The 19,631-nt window shown below is 46.9% G+C and overlaps 1 protein-coding gene across 1 annotated transcript in view; it reads right to left on the bottom strand.

Annotated features, from left to right (window-relative positions):
- LOC144693674 (beta-arrestin-1-like) overlaps positions 1-19,631 on the bottom strand; it is a 49,168-nt gene that overhangs the window by 11,634 nt on the left and 17,903 nt on the right. The window contains exons 6-9 of the mRNA XM_078563551.1: positions 19,306-19,365; positions 14,445-14,518; positions 13,910-14,045; positions 7,760-7,844 (exon numbers count right to left, since the gene is read on the bottom strand). Coding sequence (XP_078419677.1) covers positions 7,760-7,844; positions 13,910-14,045; positions 14,445-14,518; positions 19,306-19,365 — 355 coding nt within the window. The remainder of the gene's footprint in view (positions 1-7,759; positions 7,845-13,909; positions 14,046-14,444; positions 14,519-19,305; positions 19,366-19,631) is intronic.

Genomic DNA, 19,631 nt, shown 5'->3' with positions numbered 1-19,631 from the left:
ATGCCTGCAAGAGGTGGGGCACGTTGTAAGAACTGCCCCGCCTTCAAGGTCGCCAATGTCACTCGGGTGGCCACAGCTGGTACTGCCATTCCTCCCCCTGCCACCAATCCATCTTCCTTCCCGCAAAGGGAGGTGCCACCGACAGCCACTGTCATCTCGGTTGCTGGGGAGGCCAGACAGGGGGCAGCCCTGACTCACTCCTCTCCCAAAGCGAAGGGGCACCATCAGGGACCCGTTAACCTTAACTAGACACTCTGCGGCAGTGTACAGAAGTCGAATCCGGGCGACGAAATGTGTCCTGAACCTGAATGCTCCCAGAGTCCCAAATAAATATTTGTGATCCACCCTGTTGAACACCTTCTCTTGGTCAAGGGACAGAAAGGCGCTCGACAGACCAGTCCTCTGGGAAAAGTGGATAATGTGCCGGACCAGGTGGATGTTATCAAAGGTGGTGTGGCCCGGGATGGTGTAGGACTGGTCAGGGTGGATCATGGTCAGGGTCCAGCATGCTTTGGGAGAGGAGTGCGTCAGGGCTGCCCCCTGTCTGGCCAATTGTATTCTATCTGTGTGGAGCCTTTCCTGCGCCACTTGCTCAGGAGATTGTCGGGATTGGTTCTGCGTGGGCCGGGCATCGGGGTGGTCCTCTCGGCTTACGCCGATGATGTGCTCCTCATGTTCATTGACCCAGCTGACCTGCGGAGGATGCGTGAGTGCCAGGAGGTCTAATCTGCTGCATCCTCTGCCAAGATCAACTGGGACAAGTGTCCTTGTCGGTCAGTGGCAGATGGATCCCCTACCCTGGCTGGTGAACTGTCAGGAGCTGGAGGCCAAAGTCACCACTCGCCTGCGGCTTTGGACAGGACTGCTCCGAGTGCTGTCTTACCGGGGTCGAATTCTGGTTATAAACCAGCTGATCGCCGCCATGTTGTGGTACCAGCTGGTCACTTTGACCCCTCCCCTGGATTTTGTCACAAAAATCCAGAGAATGCTCATCAACTTCTTCTGGGACAAAACGCTGCGCCGGGTCCCAGCTGGAATTCTGAGTCTCCCGCTTAGGGAGGGCGGCCAGGTGCTGGTGTACCTGCGCACCCAGGTGGCAATGTTCCACCTTCAGGCCCTGTAGCGATACCTTTACATCGAGCTTCCTCCAAAATGGTGTGCCCTGGCGACATATTTCTTCCGCCAGGTGCACGGCCTGAATTATGACATGCAGCTCCTGTTTATAGACCTAAGGGGCCTGCGTGGCTCCTTACAGGCGTTGCCCGTCTTTTACCAGGACCTGATCAAAGTCTGGAACATGGTCACCTCGCGACACAGCTCTCCATCGTCAGGAGTAGCGACTATTGTCAGAGAGCCACTGCTCAGGAATCCGCCACTCCACCCTTTTCAGTGGCTGGCAGAGGGGAGGGCTGTGGCTGCTGGGGTGACCAGGGTTGGGGGCATGCTGGGTGGCAGAGGAATGGGCTGGATGCTTCTACAGCAGTTGGCGCATCACACGTCCGTGGACGTCCCTCTTGTGGCCAATGCCATTCAAGACCTTAGGACAGTCGTGCTTGGCCTCAACGTCATTCTGGGTCTCGAGGTGGTGCAGGTGCGTGGTGGTCTTCCTTCTGAGCGTACCCCTGTTTGGGCGGAATTCCACATTGGCCCCAAGCCCCGAACCCTCCCTTGGGAGCCGGTGCCCCGCAACCTGAGCCACCCTGCAGAAATGCCCTCCGTGGCCTTTAGTACAGCGCGGAGGGGTTTCCTGTATGGGCTGCTGCACACACCCTTCGCTTCCTCGCCCTCGCCTGCCACCCAGGCATGCCCTAGCGTGCCTTGTTGCCATCCAGCAGCGGAGGCCCCATTGGGGGGCCCTCTACGGAGGTGTCCTCCCACTTTCCGTCGGGGACCTGGGATGGAGGGTGTCGGTTCACAGACTCCCAAAGTACCTGCGTCTTTTGCAGCCTTGTGGAGTCCGTGGACCATGTCTATATAGGGTGTTGTAGGCTGCACCCCCTTTTCAGTTATTTAAAAACCTTTTACTTTGTTTTGCTTACACTTCAGTCCTACACTCCTGATCTACGGGCACCCAGTGTAGAGAGGGGCGAGGAAGGAGGAAGAACTCCTCATGAACCTGCTCCTCGGCCTGGCCAAGTTGGCCATTAACAGGTCCAGGCAGCGGGCGATCGAGGGTGTTGTCCAACCCGACTGTCTGCCCCTCTTCCATGGCTATGTTTGCAGCCGGGTGTCCCTGGAGAGGGAGCACGCGGTGTCTGCCGGCACTCTCGAGGCCTTCCATGCTCATGGGCGCCACGGGGACTGGGGTGTTTTATTCATCCCTTTAATCACATTTTGATTTGATGTTGTTAAGTTTCCTTCGCATTTTGTCTTTTGTTTTTGCTGTTTCCTTTTAAGGGGCTGCTTTTACTTTGTCCCTGATTTTGTTAATTTAGTTTAATTGTTTTGACTCAAAAGAGTTTCATCTCCTTAACCTTCCTAACGCAGCTGCTATGTCTTGGTGCTCCCCCGATATTCACTGCGGAAGTGGAGGCAGTCTGCTGACTGCTACAACCTGTCTGTGATGGCCTTGGCAGGCATCCTTTGGAGGGCCGAGACCTGGAGGGCCTCAACCTCTTTTTGGGGTCCTGGTGTGTGGCAGTGGCCCCCTCCTCGGCCTGTGGAGCTGGAACTGCTGAGGTCACAGGAAGAGGGGATTTGGATGGGCCGGTAACTCCCAGAGTCACCTGGGTGGATGGGCCCGGGCTGTGCACCTGCTGATCCTCCTCCCTATGGGTACCCCTGGCTGACTCCTTGAGGAGAAGGGGAAGCTGGAGTGAGATTAAGCTGCCCCGCACCCCTCTTGTGTTGACATAGTTGCAGGCTGACTATGGTGGCATCGATGGAGTTCAGCCTGCGCAGTAGTGAAGTACTGATGTCCTGGACCAAGGTCTCCATGGCAGCTGCCATCCTAGCAGTGTTAACCTCAGTGCATTGGCATGTCGGCGCTATCCCCTCAGACTGAAGGCGGACTGGCTCCTCCATCATGCCTTGCAATCTGAGGAGTGCAGCAGACATCACTTTCTGATGTTCCCAAGCTTGCCTTTGCAGCTTCAGCAACTGTGACATGACTGAGCCCAGAGGCTCATCATCTGACTCAAACTCAACCGATTTCTGATCTCCAGCAGTCCTCCGAGTGCTGGAAACCTGGGAAGTCACTGCCTTCACCTGCTGTGGACCAGACAGTGCGATCTGCTCACCAGATTGTGATCCTGAGGATACTCTAAAGTTTGGTCCCACCAAGGTGTGTATCTCTGCGCTGGTGGAGGGTGCGGGTGAGCGCTGTGACAGGACTGCAATGAGGGTTTCAGCAGATTTATCTTCTGAGGTGTCTTCAGAGCTTGAGTTGAGGACCTGGGATATAGACCCCCTTGGCTGTTTCCCAGATGTGCCTGCGTAAGCAAGGGGAGATAATTAGTGCATGGCATTGACCTGTGAAAGAGGGCACATCATTCACAGTATGGCTGTCTGATGGAAGTTGCACTGCTGGACCCTCACTTGGTTGAGCATTGTCGACCTCACCGTCAGCACAGGAATGGTCCAGATCCTCGCCGGCCAGCTGGATTATTCTATTTTCAAAGTCTGTGAGGACCTTGGTTTCAGGCATTCCTCCGTCAGTCTGTGGCCTCCTTTTTGTTGTGTGCCAGCTTGTCCTGCATGAATACAGATGAAGAGAGTGTAAGCAGGATGCCTGCCAGGCCAGATCATAAGTATACCTGGCCTGTGTGGGTGGTGAGTGATGCCATGGACAGGGTGAGGACAATGAAAGACATGATAATGTGAGAGGGTGAATGGTGATGTCCCTTGAACTGGCAGAGAGAGGGCCCCGTGGATGTGTGATGGGTTTGTGAGTGCGTGAGTTGAGAGTGATGAGAAGATTGACTTACCCTGGTGGAACGGAGAAGTTCATTCATCCTCTTGTGGCACTGGGTGGCTGTCCTCTTTTGCAGGACGTTGGCGCTGACCACCGCTTCCGTCGTCTGCCAAGCTGGATTGGTGATGTTGTTACCCCTCCTATGGCCAGAGAGGGGATACAGGATATCACGGCGAGCCTCCACTGCATCCAAAAAGTGTACCATGGAGTCGTTACTAAATCGGGGTGGGGGAGCTGCAGTCTTCTTGCCTTTTGGGGCCACGTCTTCTGTGCGGCAGTCCAGGGCTGGAAGCACTGAGAGGTGTGCGTGCAGCTGCACTTTAAATATGGTGACCGGTGTGAGGAAGCAGTGAGGTGACGGCGTGGCAGGTGAATCGGAGGCTGCCCACCAGCGAAATGGTGTGTTTCCCAGGAATGCGTGATTAATGAGGCGGGTTTGGGGCGATATGGCATGAGAAGCTAACATTGTGGCCGGTGGGTAAAACATTCTTTTTCCCGCCGTTAGCATACAGCGCAAATCTGGGAGGATTCTGCCCTATGCGGTAGATTTTAAATTTGATACCAGGACATAAATTAGAGTAGCAAATCAAATGCCAGAAACTGACCAATTTTCATTTCCTCAAAGTACAATTGCTCAGTGCAATTGAGCAGATCGGGATTATGCCTGAACTAGCATCCTTGTAGTGTGGACCCTTGGGGATCTAAGTGGTGATATATCAGATTGCATTTTGCATTTAAACATTTTTTTTCTTTTTATTCTTTCATGAGATGTGGGCGTCTCAGGCAAGGCCAGCATTTGTTGCCCATCCTTAATTGCCCTTGAATTGAATGGCTTACTAGGTGATTTCAGAGAGCATTTCAGAGTCAAGCACATTGCCGTGGGTCTGGATTCACATGTAGGCCAGAGCAGGTAAGGATGGAAAATTTCCTTCCCTCAAGTAACTTGGACTGATGTTCCAGAGGTTATGGCTGTAATTTCACTAGCATGCATGGGTCCTGCAGCCAGGTCCAAATGTGGGCCCAAGCCTGCACAAAGTGGGGTTGGGGAGGGGATTTTACCAATGGTGGTCACTTAAGAGGCCAATGTTGGGACTGCCTTCCAATTAAGGATGGCCGCTGCCTCTCCAGATGATACCCGTCTGCACATTTGCATGTGAGTTTTTTTTTACTGGTTTGGAGACAGGGTCTGGCCTGGCATTTTTTTTTAACAGCACCTGTATTTGCTTAAAATATCTTTCAAAATTCAAGGGAAAACATCTTTAATAACTGTTTGATAAGCATCTCTGCTCCTGGCCGCTGCCTACTCCATCACTCGCAATTATGTCATGGAGTACAGCTGTGCATGCACTACGTTGGCAGCAAACATAGCTTATATTTCATTGTTCAAACTTAGTAAAGACATTAGTGTTTAATTTGGGCTTTGAATGTTGTCTCATTAATTCCTGTAACCTTCATGTCTGAACAGTGAATTAACCTGTCAGGGCTAGAAGGTTATGTCTTACAGTGCCCAGAACTGTTCACAGCACTCCAGGTGTGGTCTAACCAGGGCTTTGCATAGTTAGAGCATAACTTCTACCACCTTTTTGTTCTAGACCTCCAGATATAAGGCTAGCATTCCACTAGCCTTATTGTTTATTTTCATTGATTGATGACATTTTAATGATCTACGTATCTGAACATGCAAGTCTCTTTGGAGCTCCACTGTATCTAACTTTTCACCATTCAGAAAGTACCTTGTTCTATCCATTTTTACTCTATAGTGAATGACCTCACATTTGCCTACCTTGAAATCCATTTGCCACAGCTTTGCCCATTCACTTAATCTATCTTTGTAATTTTATGCTTCCATCTGCTCTGCTTAAAATAATGGCACTGAAGAGTGGAAGTCACCTGGTCCTAAGAATTTGCCACTCTATAGTGCTATCATTTTCTTCACTAATGTCTTCAGCTATTCCTTCAGTGAAACAAATTAGCTGAACACACTGGATACAGAAAAGGCTATGAGCCCCAACAATATCCAAGCCGGCCAAAGACTTGTGCTCCAGATCTAGTTACATCTCTAACTAAGCTGATTCAGTACAGTGTTTCCTTTAAATTTTGTCTTTGTTTTTGCTGTTTCCCTTTAAGAGGCTGCCTTTTACTTTGTCCCTAATTTTGTTAATTTAGTTTACTTGGTTGGCTCAAAAGAGTTACAACACTGACATCTACCTGACAAAGTGAAAAATTTCCCAGGCATGTCCTGGCCACAAAAAGTAGGACCAATCAAACCTGGTCAGTTACCCACCACCACCACAACCTCCCCCGCCCCCCACTCAATCATCTGCAAAGTAATGGAACGTGTCGTTTAGGGCACTAACAAATGGCACTTATTCAGCAATAACCTGCTCACTGATGTTCAGTTTCAGTTCTGCCAGGACCACTCAGCTCCAGACCTCATTATAGCCTTGGTTTAAACATACATGGACAAAAGAACTGAAATCCAAAGGCAGCATTTGACCGAGTGTGGCATAAGGAGTCCTAGTGAAATTGAAGTCAATGGAAATGAGGAGGAAAACTTTCCATTGGTTCGAATCCACCTAGAACAAAAGAAGCTGGTTTTTGGAAGCTGATCGTTTCAGCCCCAGGAAATTACCACAGGAGTTTCTCAGGGTGTTAACCTAGGCGCAACTATCTTCATTTATTTCATCAATGACTTTCCCTTAATCCTAAATTCAGAAGTGGATGTCCATTGCATTCAGTTACATTTGCAACTCCTCAGGTCATGAAGCAGCCTGGACAACATTCAGGCTTAGGCTGATAAGTGGCAAGTAACCTACATTGCACACAATTACCAGGCAGTCATTATCTCCAACAAGAGAGTGTTTAACCACATCTCCTTTAGATTCAATAGGATTATCATCAATGTATCCCTCACCAACAATCACCTGAAGTCACCACTGACCAGAAACTCAATTGGGCCAGCCATATATATAAAACAAAAACAGAATTACCTGGAAAAACTCAGCAGGTCTGGCAGCATCGGTGGAGAAGAAAACAGTTGACGTTTTGAGTCCTCACGTGAGTCGTGAGTCGTGGGTTGTGAGGACTCGAAACGTCAACTGTTTTCTTCTCCACCGATGCTGCCAGACCTGCTGAGTTTTTCCAGGTAATTCTGTTTTTGTTTTGGATTTCCAGCATCCGCAGTAGCGTTTAGCTTTTTGTTTTTATCAGCCATATATATACTGTGGCTACAAGAGCAGGTCAGAAACTGGGTATTCTGCAGTTGAGTATCGCACCTCCTGACTCCTCGAAGCCTTTCCACCATCTACAAGGCACAAGTCAGGAATGTGCAGATGAGTGCAGCTCCAACAATACTCAAGAAACTTGACACCACTCAGGAAAAGGCAGCCGCTTGATCAGCACCCCATCCATCTACTTTGACAATCATTCCCTCCACCACCGGTGTAATGTGGCTATAGTGTGTACCAGCTACAAGATGCACTCCAGCCAACGTTGCCACCAACACTTCTCCAACAGCTCCTCCTGAACCCACAACTTCTACCTTCCAGAAGCACAAGGGCAGCAGGCACATGGGAACATCACCACCTGTAAGCTTCCCTTCAAGTCACACATCATCCCAACTTGGAAATATATCACCATTCCTTCATTGTCACTTGATCCAAGCCCTGGAACTTTGTCCCTAACAGCACTGTAGGTGTACCTTCACCGCATGGACTACAACAGTTCAAGAAGCTAGCTCACCACCACCTTCTCCAGGCAATTAGGGATTGCACTAAATGTTGGACTTGTCAGCAATGTCCACGTTATGAATGAATTTTTAAAAATCACCCGGCCCTTTTGTCGTACCTGTTATTTTAACCTTCTTCACAGTCTTGCTGGAATGATTGATCACCTCAACACTGACTTCAACTGGCTCGCCATGGTAAAAAATCTATAAAACAATGTATTTCAAATCAGGACAATATTTCACAAAGATCACATTTTGCCTACTTAACTCATCCTTCCATCCCAACCTACCATCCTGCATTCACAAAATCTAACAACCTGTTGAATAACTCCAAAGCTTTGCATTCAATACTTCATGCGGAGCCCATTCCAAATACTGATCACTCTTCCTATAAAGAACCTGATACCAATCCTGAGCTTTTGCATATTACCAGTTTGTACTTACACACCTCTGTGCTACAATCATGGTTTAACTTTAAATAATGACTCAGGATTACTTTCATTAGTTCACTTGGTATATTATCAACCTCTCATTTCCTTTTCTTTCAAAGACGAAGAGCTGAACATGATTGTGTTGCTCAGTCCTCTGATGCTAGGGGCAGAATTTTTCTCTCGTCGGGCAGGTATGCGCCTGACCCGAACGAGCGTAAAATGACACACAATGACGTCGGGCGAGTGTCCCGATGTCATCACGCACTTGTGTGATATTTTGGTCGACAGGCACCTGTGGGTGGCAGCAGCATGCCGGCTGACAATTAAGTGGCCTAGCAAGGCCCTTAATCAACTAATTGACTCGAATTTTTTGCTGGCCGTCCAGCCGTTCAGTTGGTGGGTGAGAGAAAAGGCCAAGTGGCCTTTGCATTTTTGGCAAAACCTCATCCACAGGCGGGATGAGGTTTCGACCTGTGATTAAAAATAATAAAACCTTTTAACACTCATATTTAACATGTCCCTGCTCATGTGACAGAGTCACATGAGGGGACATGTTTTCATTATTTTTAATATCTTTATTTTTTATTTTAAAAATCTTCAGCTCCCTGAGGCAGCTCTGTGCTCTTACTTTTACTGCTGCTTTTACTGCGCGCACCTATGTGCAAGAGCAAACTTCTGCGCTCGCCCTCCTCCCGCCCCACCCTGGCAGCGCTGAGTGCTGCAGCGTGCGATTCACGCTGGCTGGCCATTAATTGGCCATTAATTGGCCAGCCAGTGTGAAATCGCGGGCAGCAGTTGGCTTCCCGACCACTCTAGGCCTGCCCAACGGCTGGAAAATCCTGGCCTAGATCTCAGGGGAGGGGATCTGATCTTAATGTCCTGTAATTATTGTGTGTGCAATCACGGGGTGGGGGTGTGTGGGGGACAGCCAATGATGTCAGGCGGAGGCCTGATCCATTTTCATGACCAGACTTTGTTTTACTAACCACAGCGATCTGCCAGCACTGAATGAGCCCTGACATGCAGCCCCCCGATCAGATAGACTTCTCCAGAGAACCAAGCTAGATGTTTTGGATTAAGGCCGTACAGTATCATTAGAATCCTGTTCCCTTTCTTCTCAGATATAAAAGGTGGACCCGGATTCAAAGCAGAGGGGTTGAATGTACCTAAACTGAATAGCTGGTCTTTCAATGAACTTGAATATACCGAACACTATCATCTCCTCCATACATCCCAAAATGCTTTACAAACAGTTGCTTTTCAAATGAGTTACAGGTGTTACACATGCAAAAGTGGCACCCAACTTTCATGCAACAAGCTCCCATGAACAGCAGACTCATCCGATAATCTGTTCTGATTGAGGGAGAAGTAGGGCGCTGGTGAGAAGTGACTGAAGCATTCTGGGAGAAGTCAGCGCAGTCACCACGACTCAGGAGGGAACCAAGGAGAAGGACTCCTCAACATTTGAAAAAGAGCGCGGCTCTTGAAGGCAGGTCAGTTGAAAAAGAGCGCAGAGATTGAAAATAAAAGGAGGGGAAGCTGAAGAGGAGCGGCCAGCCTGTGAGCAGCCAGTGGGCGAGTGGCCCAGTGAAGAAGTGGAGCTTTGAGGCTTTGGCTCGAGAGGCTTGGGCGAGCAGAGGCTGAGTACGAGCTTGCTCCCAGTGGGGTAGGGCCAGGTAAAGTCCTTTTAAATTAGGAGTAGGTAATGGAGGCAGCAGTTGGGGCAGTCGAGTGCTCTGAATGCAGCATGTGGGAAGTCATGGACAGCACAATTGTCCCTGATGACTACACCTGCAAAAGGTGCATCCAGCTGCAGCTCCTGAGAAGCCGAGTTAGGGAACTGGAGCTGGAGCTGGATGAACTTCGGATCATACGGGAGGCAGAGGCAGTAATAGACAGGAGTTTCAGGGAGACAGTCACCCCTAAAAGTCAGGAGGCAGGCAGCTGGGTGAATGTCAGGAGAGGGAAGGGGAATAGACAGAAAGAGCAGAGCACCCCTGTGGCCGTTCGCAACAACGATAGGTATACCGTTTTGGATACTGTTGGTGGGGACGACCTACCAGGGACAAGTTGTAGTGGTCGCGTCTCTGGCACCAAGGCTGGACCCTCAGCTCAGAAAGGAGGGAGGGAAAAGATGAGAGCAGTAGTGATAGGGGATTCAATAGTTAGGGGGACAGATAGGAGGTTCTGGGGGAGAGATCGAGAATCCCGGATGGTCTGTTGCCTCCCTGGTGCCAGGGTCCGCGATATCTTGGATTGAGTTCTCAGTATTCTCAGGAGGGAGGGTGAGCAGCCAGATGTCGTGGTCCATGTAGGGACCAATGACGTGGATAGGAAGGAGGAGGAGGTCCTGCAAAGAGAGTTTAGGGAGTTAGGTGCAAAGTTGAAGGACAGGACCTCCAGGGTTACGATCTCAGGAGTGCTACCCGTGCCACGTGCTAGTAAGGCTAGAAATAGGAGGATAATGCAGCTAAATACGTGGCTAAGGAGATGGTGCAGGAGGGAGGGCTTCATGTTTCTTGACAATTGGGCTCTGTTCCAGGGAAGGTGGGACCTGTTCCGACGGGACGGTTTGCACCTGAACTGGAGGGGGGCTAACATCCTTGCGGGTAGGTTTGCTAGTGCTGCTCCGGGGCGTTTAAACTAGATTTGCAGGGGGAGGGGAACCAGAGTGTTAGAGCAGATAGTGAGGTGGAGGAGGATAAAGGTCAAGCGAGGAATGCATGTATAGACAGAAATCAAGGGTCCATACGTGATAGAAATGTTCTCAGGTGCATCTATTTCAATGCAAGGAGTATTGTCGGAAAGGCAGATGAGCTTAGGGCGTGGATTGGCACATGGGATTACGACATTATTGCTATTAGTGAGACTTGGTTGCAGGAGGGGCAGGACTGGCAGCTCAATGTTCCGGGGTTCCGTTGTTTCAGACGTGATAAAGGGGGAGGGATGAAAGGGGGAGGAGTGGCATTACTAGTCAGGGAAAATATCACAGCTGTGCGTAAGCAGGACAGCCCGGAGGGCTCATCTACAGAGGCCATATGGGTGGAGCTGAGGAATGGGAAAGGTGTGACCACACTAATAGGGTTGTATTATAGACCGCCCAATAGTCAGAGAGAATTGGAGGAGCAAATCTGTAGAGAGATAGCAGACCGATGTAAGAAACAGAAAGTTGTGATAGTAGGAGATTTTAACTTTCCACATATTGACTGGGACTCCCATACTGTAAAAGGGCTGGATGGCTTGGAGTTTGTCGAATGTGTTCAGGAAAGTTTTCTAAATCAATATATAGAGGTACCAACGAGAGAGGATGCAATACTTGATCTCCTATTAGGGAACCAGACAGGTTAGGTGACAGAAGTATGTGTAGGCGAACATTTTGGGTCCAGTGACTACAATGTCATTAATTTTAAGCTAATTATGGATAAGGATAGGTCTGGTCCTCGAGTTGAGATTCTAAATTGGAGAAAGGCCAATTTTGTGGAAATGAGGAAGGATCTAGGAAGAGTGGATTGGCATAAGTTGTTTTCAGGCAAGGATGTGTCAGTAAGTGGAAGGCATTCAAAGGCGAAATTTTGAGAGTGCAGAGTTTGCATGTTCCTGTCAGGATTAAAGGCAAAGTTAACAGGCATAGGGAACCTTGGTTTTCAAGGGATATTGGCGATCTGGTTAAGAAGAGAGAGGTGTATAGCAGGTATAGGCAACAAGGAGCAAATTAGGTACTTGTAGAGTATAGAAAATGTAAGAAAATACTAAAAAAGGAAATCAGGAAGGCAAAAAGAAGACATGAGGTTGCTTTGGCAGATAATGTGAAGGTAAACCCGAAGGGTTTCTACAAGTATATTAAGAGTAAAAGGATAGTAAGGGACACAATTGGTCCCCTTGAAGATCAGAGTGGCCGTCTATGTGTGGAGCCTCACGAGATGGGGGAGATTTTAAACAGTTTTTTTGCATCAGTATTTACTCAGGAAACTGGCATAGTGTATAAGGAAGGAAGGGAAACAAGCAGTAGTTTCATGGAACATATAGAGATTAAAGAGGAGGAGGTGCTTGCTGCCTTACAGCGAATAAAGGTAGATAAATCCCCCGGGCCTGACATGATATTCCCTCGGACCTTGAGGGAGACTAGTGTAGAAATTGAAGGGGCCCTGGCAGAAATATTTAAAATGTCCTTAGCCACGGGTGAGGTGCCATAGGATTGGAGGGTAGCTCATGTTGTTCCGTTGTTTAAAAAAGGCTCCAAAAGTAAACCAGGTAATTACAGGCTAGTGAGCCTGACGTCAGTAGTAGGTAAATTATTGGAAGGTGTTCTGAGAGATCGGATATATAATTATTTGGACAGCCAAGGGCTGATTAAGGATAGTCAGCATGGCTTTGTGCGTGGTAGGTCGTGTTTAACGAACCTTGTAGAGTTTTTCAAGGAGGTTACCAAGAAAGTAGATGAAGGAAAGGCTGTGGATGTTGTCTACATGGACTTTAGTAAGGCCTTTGACAAGGTTCCACATGGGAGGTTAGTTTAGAAGGTTCAGACACTTGGTATCCATGGAGAAGTTGTAAACTGGATTCGAAATTGGCTGTGTGGGAGAAGACAGAGAGTGGTAGTGGATGATTGCTTCTCAGACTGGAGGTCTGTTACTAGTGGTGTGCCTCAGGGATCTGTACTGGGACCATTGTTGTTTGTTGTCTATATCAATGATTTGGATGATAATGTGGTGAATTGCATCAGCAAGTTTGCTGATGACACTAAGATTGGAGGCGTTGTGGACAGCGAGGAAGGCTTTCAAAGCTTGCAGAGAGATCTGGACCAACTGGAAAAATGGGCCAGAAAATGGCAGATGGAATTTAATGCGGAAAAGTGTGAGGTGTTACATTTTGGAAGGTCAAACCAAGGTAGGACATACACAGTAAATGGTAGGGCACTGAGGAGTCCGGAGGAACAAAGGGATCTGGGAGTTCAGATACATAATTCCCTGAAAGTGGCGTCACAGGTAGACAAGGTTGTAAAGAAAGCTTTTGGCATACTGGCCTTCATAAATCAAAGTATTGAGTATAGGAGTTGGGATGTTATGGTGAGGTTGTATAAGACATTGGTGAGGCCAACTTTGGAGTATTGTGTGCAGTTCTGGTTGCCTAACTACAGGAAGGATATCAGTAAGATTGAGAGAGTGCAGAGAAGATTTACAAGGATGTTGCCGGGTCTTAAGGAGTTGAGTTACAGGGAAAGATTGAACAGGTTAGGACTTTATTCCTTGGAGCGTAGAAGAATGAGGGGAGATTTGATAGAAGTTTACAAAATTGTGAGGGGTATAGACAGAGTAAATGCGAGTAGGCTCTTTCCACTTAGATTATGAGAAATAAACACAAGAGGACATGGCTTTAGGGTGAAAGGGGGAAGGTTTAGGGGGAACATTAGGGGGAACTTCTTCACTCAGAGAGTGGTGAGAGTGTGGAACGAGCTACCATCTGACGTGGTAAATGCGGGATCACTCTTAAGTTTTAAGAATAAATTAGATAGATACATGGATGGGAGAGGTCTGGAGGGTTATGGACTAGGTGCAGGTCAATGGGACTAGCGGAATAATATTTCGGCACAGACTAGAAGGGCCGAATGGCCTGTTTTCTGTGCTGTAGTGTTCTATGGTTCTATGGTTCTAGGGGTCAGGACACCATGAGCTTTCCTGCTCTTCTTTGAATATTATCATGGGATCTTTTACATCTACCTGAGCAGGAAAATGGAGCCTCACTTCAAAAACTGCTTTTCAATTAGACAAGCACGTTCTGTCATTAAGTATATTTATAAATCTGACTGCCAAGGTAAAACATGATTTATCAAATGCTTACCTCTTTGTTGAGTGATGCTTCTAGGTATAGAGGTTTGTCTGACATGAGGAATTGTCTAGTAATTTTAGCCACTGGCTGAAAATTTTTATTCTCAGGAGCGTACTGCACCTTACGGATAACCATGGACACAGAACTCCTGGAAGGGAAAAGAATTAGGAAGATGGATCACCCACACCAGCTAATTATAACCAGTCCTGATTTTAGTAAGGGAGCTGTGTTTGAACTAGACTGTGATCATCTGGGTTCCTTTAACACAAGACACTAGAGGATATATTGCATGCATTCGCATATGGATCTATTGTGCTCACATTTGTGTTTATCCATTACTTTTACATGCAAGTGGATCAGCTGCCTGTTTGCATTAGCAGATTGATTGCATGCACACTGCTACATTATGTACTTGTATAAGCCATTCTAGTGCACTAAGGGGACCCTGAGAACAGTTACTTTCTACCTGATTATTTGTCAAGTTTAACATCCCGTAGGAAGAGACCAACATCAATCACTCTCCATGTTTAGATGAAAGTACCTTTACCTTTTGGAGATATTCTCATCAATGCTGAGAGACTTTGCACAGAATGCCAAGATTTGAAAGTCCACTCCACAACACTGTACAGAAAGCAGAAAAAATCTCCTAAATCATACATATAATAGGATTGAAAGGCCATCATTCTCCTGTTAAAACTTCCATTGGACAAAACCTACTTATCCTGATGCCAAGGAGTGGCACTAAAATCAACCAGTGAGTGTAAGCAGGGCCCCTTTGCTCCCCTAGCTCAAATGAGCCTCCAAGAACAAGGCAAAAGATGGTGGGTGGAAAGTTGAGGGCAGGACAACTGCAATTTCCCACTATATGTGCCTGGCAAGCAAGGTAGAGCAAGCAATCATATTCTTGTTCTAACCTTTAAACACACACTGTGCACACAGTATCGGGATGGCTTGAGTAGGCTCCCATTCACCCCCCACCCCCACCCTGAAAAAACCTGAGAATGAAGCATAAGGTGGAATGCTCCAGCCCACTTCTGGTCATTACTCAAAATGTTACCACCTAACACTGGGAGAGAGAATGATGTGGGAAGGCTGGTTACACCTTCTCAATTCCGTGACGGCACCTTCTTGAAGCTTAACTACTCTAACCATCTTCCCTCAACTTCTCCATAGATAATATAAAGGGGAAAACACCAGGTGTAGTAGATAAAAACAAAATACTGCAGATGCTGGAAATCTGAAACAAAAACAGAAAATGCTGGAAAAACCCAGCAGGTCTGACAGCATGTGTGGAGAGAAAAACAGAGTTAACATTTCGAATCCGTATGACTCTTCTTCAGAGCTATAGAGAAGTAAAAGTGTGATGAAATTTATACTGTTTAAGGGGGGATGGAGCAGGTGAAGCTGGATAGAAGGCCAGCGATAGGTGGGGGCAAAGGAGAGATTGACAAAGATGTCACGAACAAAAGGACAAAGGGGTGTTAATGGTAGTGGTACGGGCTAAAGGAGGTGCTGATAGTGGCATTAAGGTAAGAAAGCAGAATGTGATAATAGCAGGACAAGGGTAAGCACTCTGGAAAGAACAACATGAACTAGTAATAGATGGCTCTTGTGGGGGAGAGGATGGTGGTGGAGAAAAAAGATTGAAAATAAGATAAAAGATGGGGATAAAACAATGAATAAATGAATAAAACTGAAAATAAATAAAAATAAAAATGTGGATGAAAAATTTAAAAAATATTTTAACATAAAAATGAATATTGAAAAAAGGGATAAAAATGGGTGAGGATGGAGGAGAGAGTTCATGGTCTGAAGTTGTTGAACTCAATTTTAAGTCCGGAGGCTGTAAAGAGCCTAATCGGAAGATGAGGTGATGTTCCTCCAGTTTGCGTTGGGCTTCACTGGAACTTTGCAGCAGGCCAAGGATGGACATGTGGGCATGAGAGCAGGGTGGTGTGCTGGAAAGGCAAGTGACAGGGAGGTCTGGGTAATGCTTGCGGATAGAATGAAGGTGTTCCACAAAGTGGTCACTCAGTCTACGTTTGGTCTCTCCAATGTAGAGGAGACCGCATTGGGAGCAGCAAATGCAATAAACCAAGTTGAAGGAGATGCAACTGAAGCACTGCTTCACCCGAAAGGAGTGTTTGGTCCCTTGGACGGTGAGGAGGAAGGAGGTAAAAGGACAAATGTTGCACCTTCTGCGGTTGCATGGGAAGGTGCCGTGGGAGGGGGATGAGATATTGGGGGTGATGGAGGAGTGGACCAGGGTGTCCCAGAGGGAGCAGTCCCTATGGAATGTCGACAGGGGGGGGTGATGTGAAGATGTGCTTGGTGGTGACATCATGCTGGAGTTGGCGGAAATGGTGGAGGATGATCCTTTGAATGAGGAGACTGGTGACGTGATAAGTAAGGACAAAGGGGACCCTATCATGGTTCTGGGAGGGAGGGGAGGGTGTGAGGATAGAGGTGTGGGAGATGGGTCGGACACGGTTGAGGGCCCTGTCAACCACCATGGGTGGGAAACCTCGATTAAGGATGAAGGAAGACATGTCAGAGGAACTGTTTTTGAAAGTGGCATCATCAGAACAGATGCGACGGAGGCAAAGGAACTGAGAGAATGGGATGGAGTCCTTACAGGAAGTGGGGTGTGAGGAGCTGTAGTCGAGGTAGCTGTGGGAGTCGGTAGGCTTGCAATGGATATTGGTGGACAGTCTATCACCAGAAATTGAGACAGAAAGGTCAAGGAAGGGAAGGGAAGTGTCAGAGATGGACCATGTGAAAATGATGGAGGGGTGGAAATTGGAAGCAAAATTAATGAATTTTTCCAGGTCCTGTAGACGTACTGTACTTGGATTTCCAGAAGGCATTTGATAAGGTGCCACATCAAAGATTATTACAGAAAATAAAAACGCATTGTGTAGTGTGTAACATATTAGCATGGATAGAAGATTGGCTGGCTGGCAGAGAGCAGAGAGTATACATAAATGGGTCTTTTTCAGATCAGCAGGATGTGACGAGCAGAGTCCCACAGGAGTCTGTACTCGAGCCTCAACATTTTAGGATTTATATCAATGATTTAGATGAGGGGAGTGAAGATATGGTAGCTAAATTTGCAGATGACACAAAGATAGGTAGGAAAGTATGTTGTGAAGAGGACATGAGGAGGTTGCAGATGGATATAGATAGGTTGAGTGAGTGGGCAAAGATCTGGCAAAAGGAGTTTAATGTAGGAAATGTGAAGTTGTTCACTTTGGCAGGAATAACAAAAAAACAGAGCATTACTTAAATGGAGAACGGCTTCATAATTCTGAGGTGCAGAGAGATCTAGGTCTACTAGTACATGAGTCACAAAAAATTAGTATGCAGGTACAGTAAGTAATTAAGAAGGCTAATGGAATGCTATCCTTTATTGTGAGAGGGATTGAACATAAAAGTAAGGATGCTTTGCTTCAGTTATACAGGGCATTGGTGAAACCACACCTCAAAAACTGTGTGTAGTTTTGGTCTCCTTATTTAAGGAAGGATGTAAATGCATTGGAGGTGATTCAAAGGAAGTTTACTAGATTGATACCTGGAATGAGTGGGTTGTCTTATGAGGAAAAGTTGGACAGACTGGGCTTGTTTCCACTGGAGTTTAGTAGAGTGAGGGGTGATTTGACTGAAGTATACAAGATCCTGAATGGCTTTGACAAGGTAGACGTCAAAAGGATGTTTCCTCTTGTGGGTGAGTCCAGAACTAGGGGGCACTGTTTTAAAATTAGGGGTCACCCTTTTAGGACAGCGATGATGAGAAGTTTTTCTCTCAGAGGGTTATGCGACTTTAGAACTCTCTGCCTCAGAAGGTGGTGGAGGCGGGGTCATTGAATATTTTTAAGGCAAAGGTAGATAGATTCTTGTTAGGCAAGAGAATCAAAGGTTATTGGGGTTAGATGGGAATGTTGAAATCGAAACTCAAAAAGATCAGCCATGATCTTATTGAATGGCGGAGCAGGCTCGAGGGGCCGAATGGTCTACTCCTGTTCCCATTTCTCATGTTCTTATGTTCTTATGTTAGGAGCATGTCACTTATGTGCAGTTGTGAAACATGTCGGCATGCAATCACGCCGATGTGACCGGATGATCCAGCACGGGTGGATGATTCTGGTGAGCAGGGCTTATAATGAGATGTTAAAGCATTGAAATTAGATTCCCCATGTGTCATTGACGGGTGGAGCAGATGATCGCAAACTGGTTTCACGACGGTGTGAAACCAATTTTTGGCATTCTTGCTATATTGTCCGGTCCCCCCTTGCCGCCTCGACGCCCGACGCCAACAGGGCTGGAAAATTCTGGCCAATGAGTCCTCCTGGGTATTGACTCAATGGGTGCTAGCTTCCCTATGTTACCCCACTCAAGTGGCCATTCTTCTATGTTAGCTGATAGTGTTAGTATGAGAAGTTGCTCAAGTACATTCAGGGGACCATCACAACCATCCAATATACACCGATACGTACTTTCCAGCAGAAATCTCTGGATAGTGATCAGAAGCAGGGGTGCTAGACAATTTTATTCCTTTCTTTCCAAGCCAAGACAAATTGTAACAGCCCAACTGCTACTTTAATACAAATCAGTGATTAATCTGGGACCTTCTTGACTAGTTTCACCCTAGGCGGTGCATTTTTATCATGAGGCCATTAGAGAATGCCTGTGTCTTCACTGCAAGAATTCATTACCTTGAGATTGACAATATTTAGTTTTCCTCCACAAGTCTATTGAGTGCACACTTACAGACGCAACAATATTCCTATATTGTGCAGTGCCGAAGTTCCTAATGACAAATTATATTGTGAAACACTTTAGTGTAGGTTTGAATGTTCATTGTCTCAATGGATGGGGCTCTCTCAATTACACAGCTGCTTGCGAGTTACCACCATCCGGTATTTTCTGAATGTCTGGACTGCATGCTGATGGCATAATAGCAACCTGGCTGTCTCTGAGCCAGTGCACCATGGACAAGCTGTGGAGTGAGGGTAACTTCCTTCTAAACTTTGTCGGTGCTGTCCCGACACCAGCCAACAACATCTGCTAGCAAGCAGTTCAAGGTGGCTCCTGATCTGATTTTAACCTTTCATGGTGCTTCTTAAGTGGGGCCTTCCAATTTTACTGGTTGCCTCACTAAAACTGTGACGGTGAGTTTAATTGCAGACATAAATTCAGACCCTACCAACTTGGTCATGTGTCGCAGCCTCAAAGGCTCAAGTTTCTTCAGTACCTTCTAGGTAAAGCCCATGGGCAGATGTCAGCAATATTTGGGCTTTGGTTTAACACACTATAAGATGTGATCTGTACTGAGCCAGTGTTCCAATTCCTTCAGGCATTCATTCCAGTTTCGCACCCCATTACCCCATGCAGTGTCTTAAAGATCTCACCTTATCAACTTCCTTTGGACCAGGCTGCAAGGTTACAGAGCAGGGTAGATAGTCTGGGAACTGTCAAAGGAGAAAGAAAAAGCATTAACACTTTGAAGTCGGTCCACCTTTCAATGCAGCACAAATCTAAGAAAAATAAGCTGTAGTATTTCGCATCTGTATTTCTTTTTTATTTACCATAATTGTTCATGTCTCCTGCATCATATAATTTTGTCTAGGGAGGGAGCAGCCTGGGGCTTATTTTACAATTCAGCTGCCTTCCAATACCCTTTATTTTGTGTCTTGCACAGTAAATAAGCCCAAGGTATTATATCATTATAATAACA

This window comes from Cetorhinus maximus, chromosome 19 (assembly GCF_964194155.1).
Source record: "Cetorhinus maximus chromosome 19, sCetMax3.hap1.1, whole genome shotgun sequence".
Lineage (NCBI taxonomy): Eukaryota > Metazoa > Chordata > Chondrichthyes > Lamniformes > Cetorhinidae > Cetorhinus > Cetorhinus maximus.
Note: the sequence above shows the minus strand (reverse complement) of the source record. Positions and strands in the feature narration are given on the sequence as shown.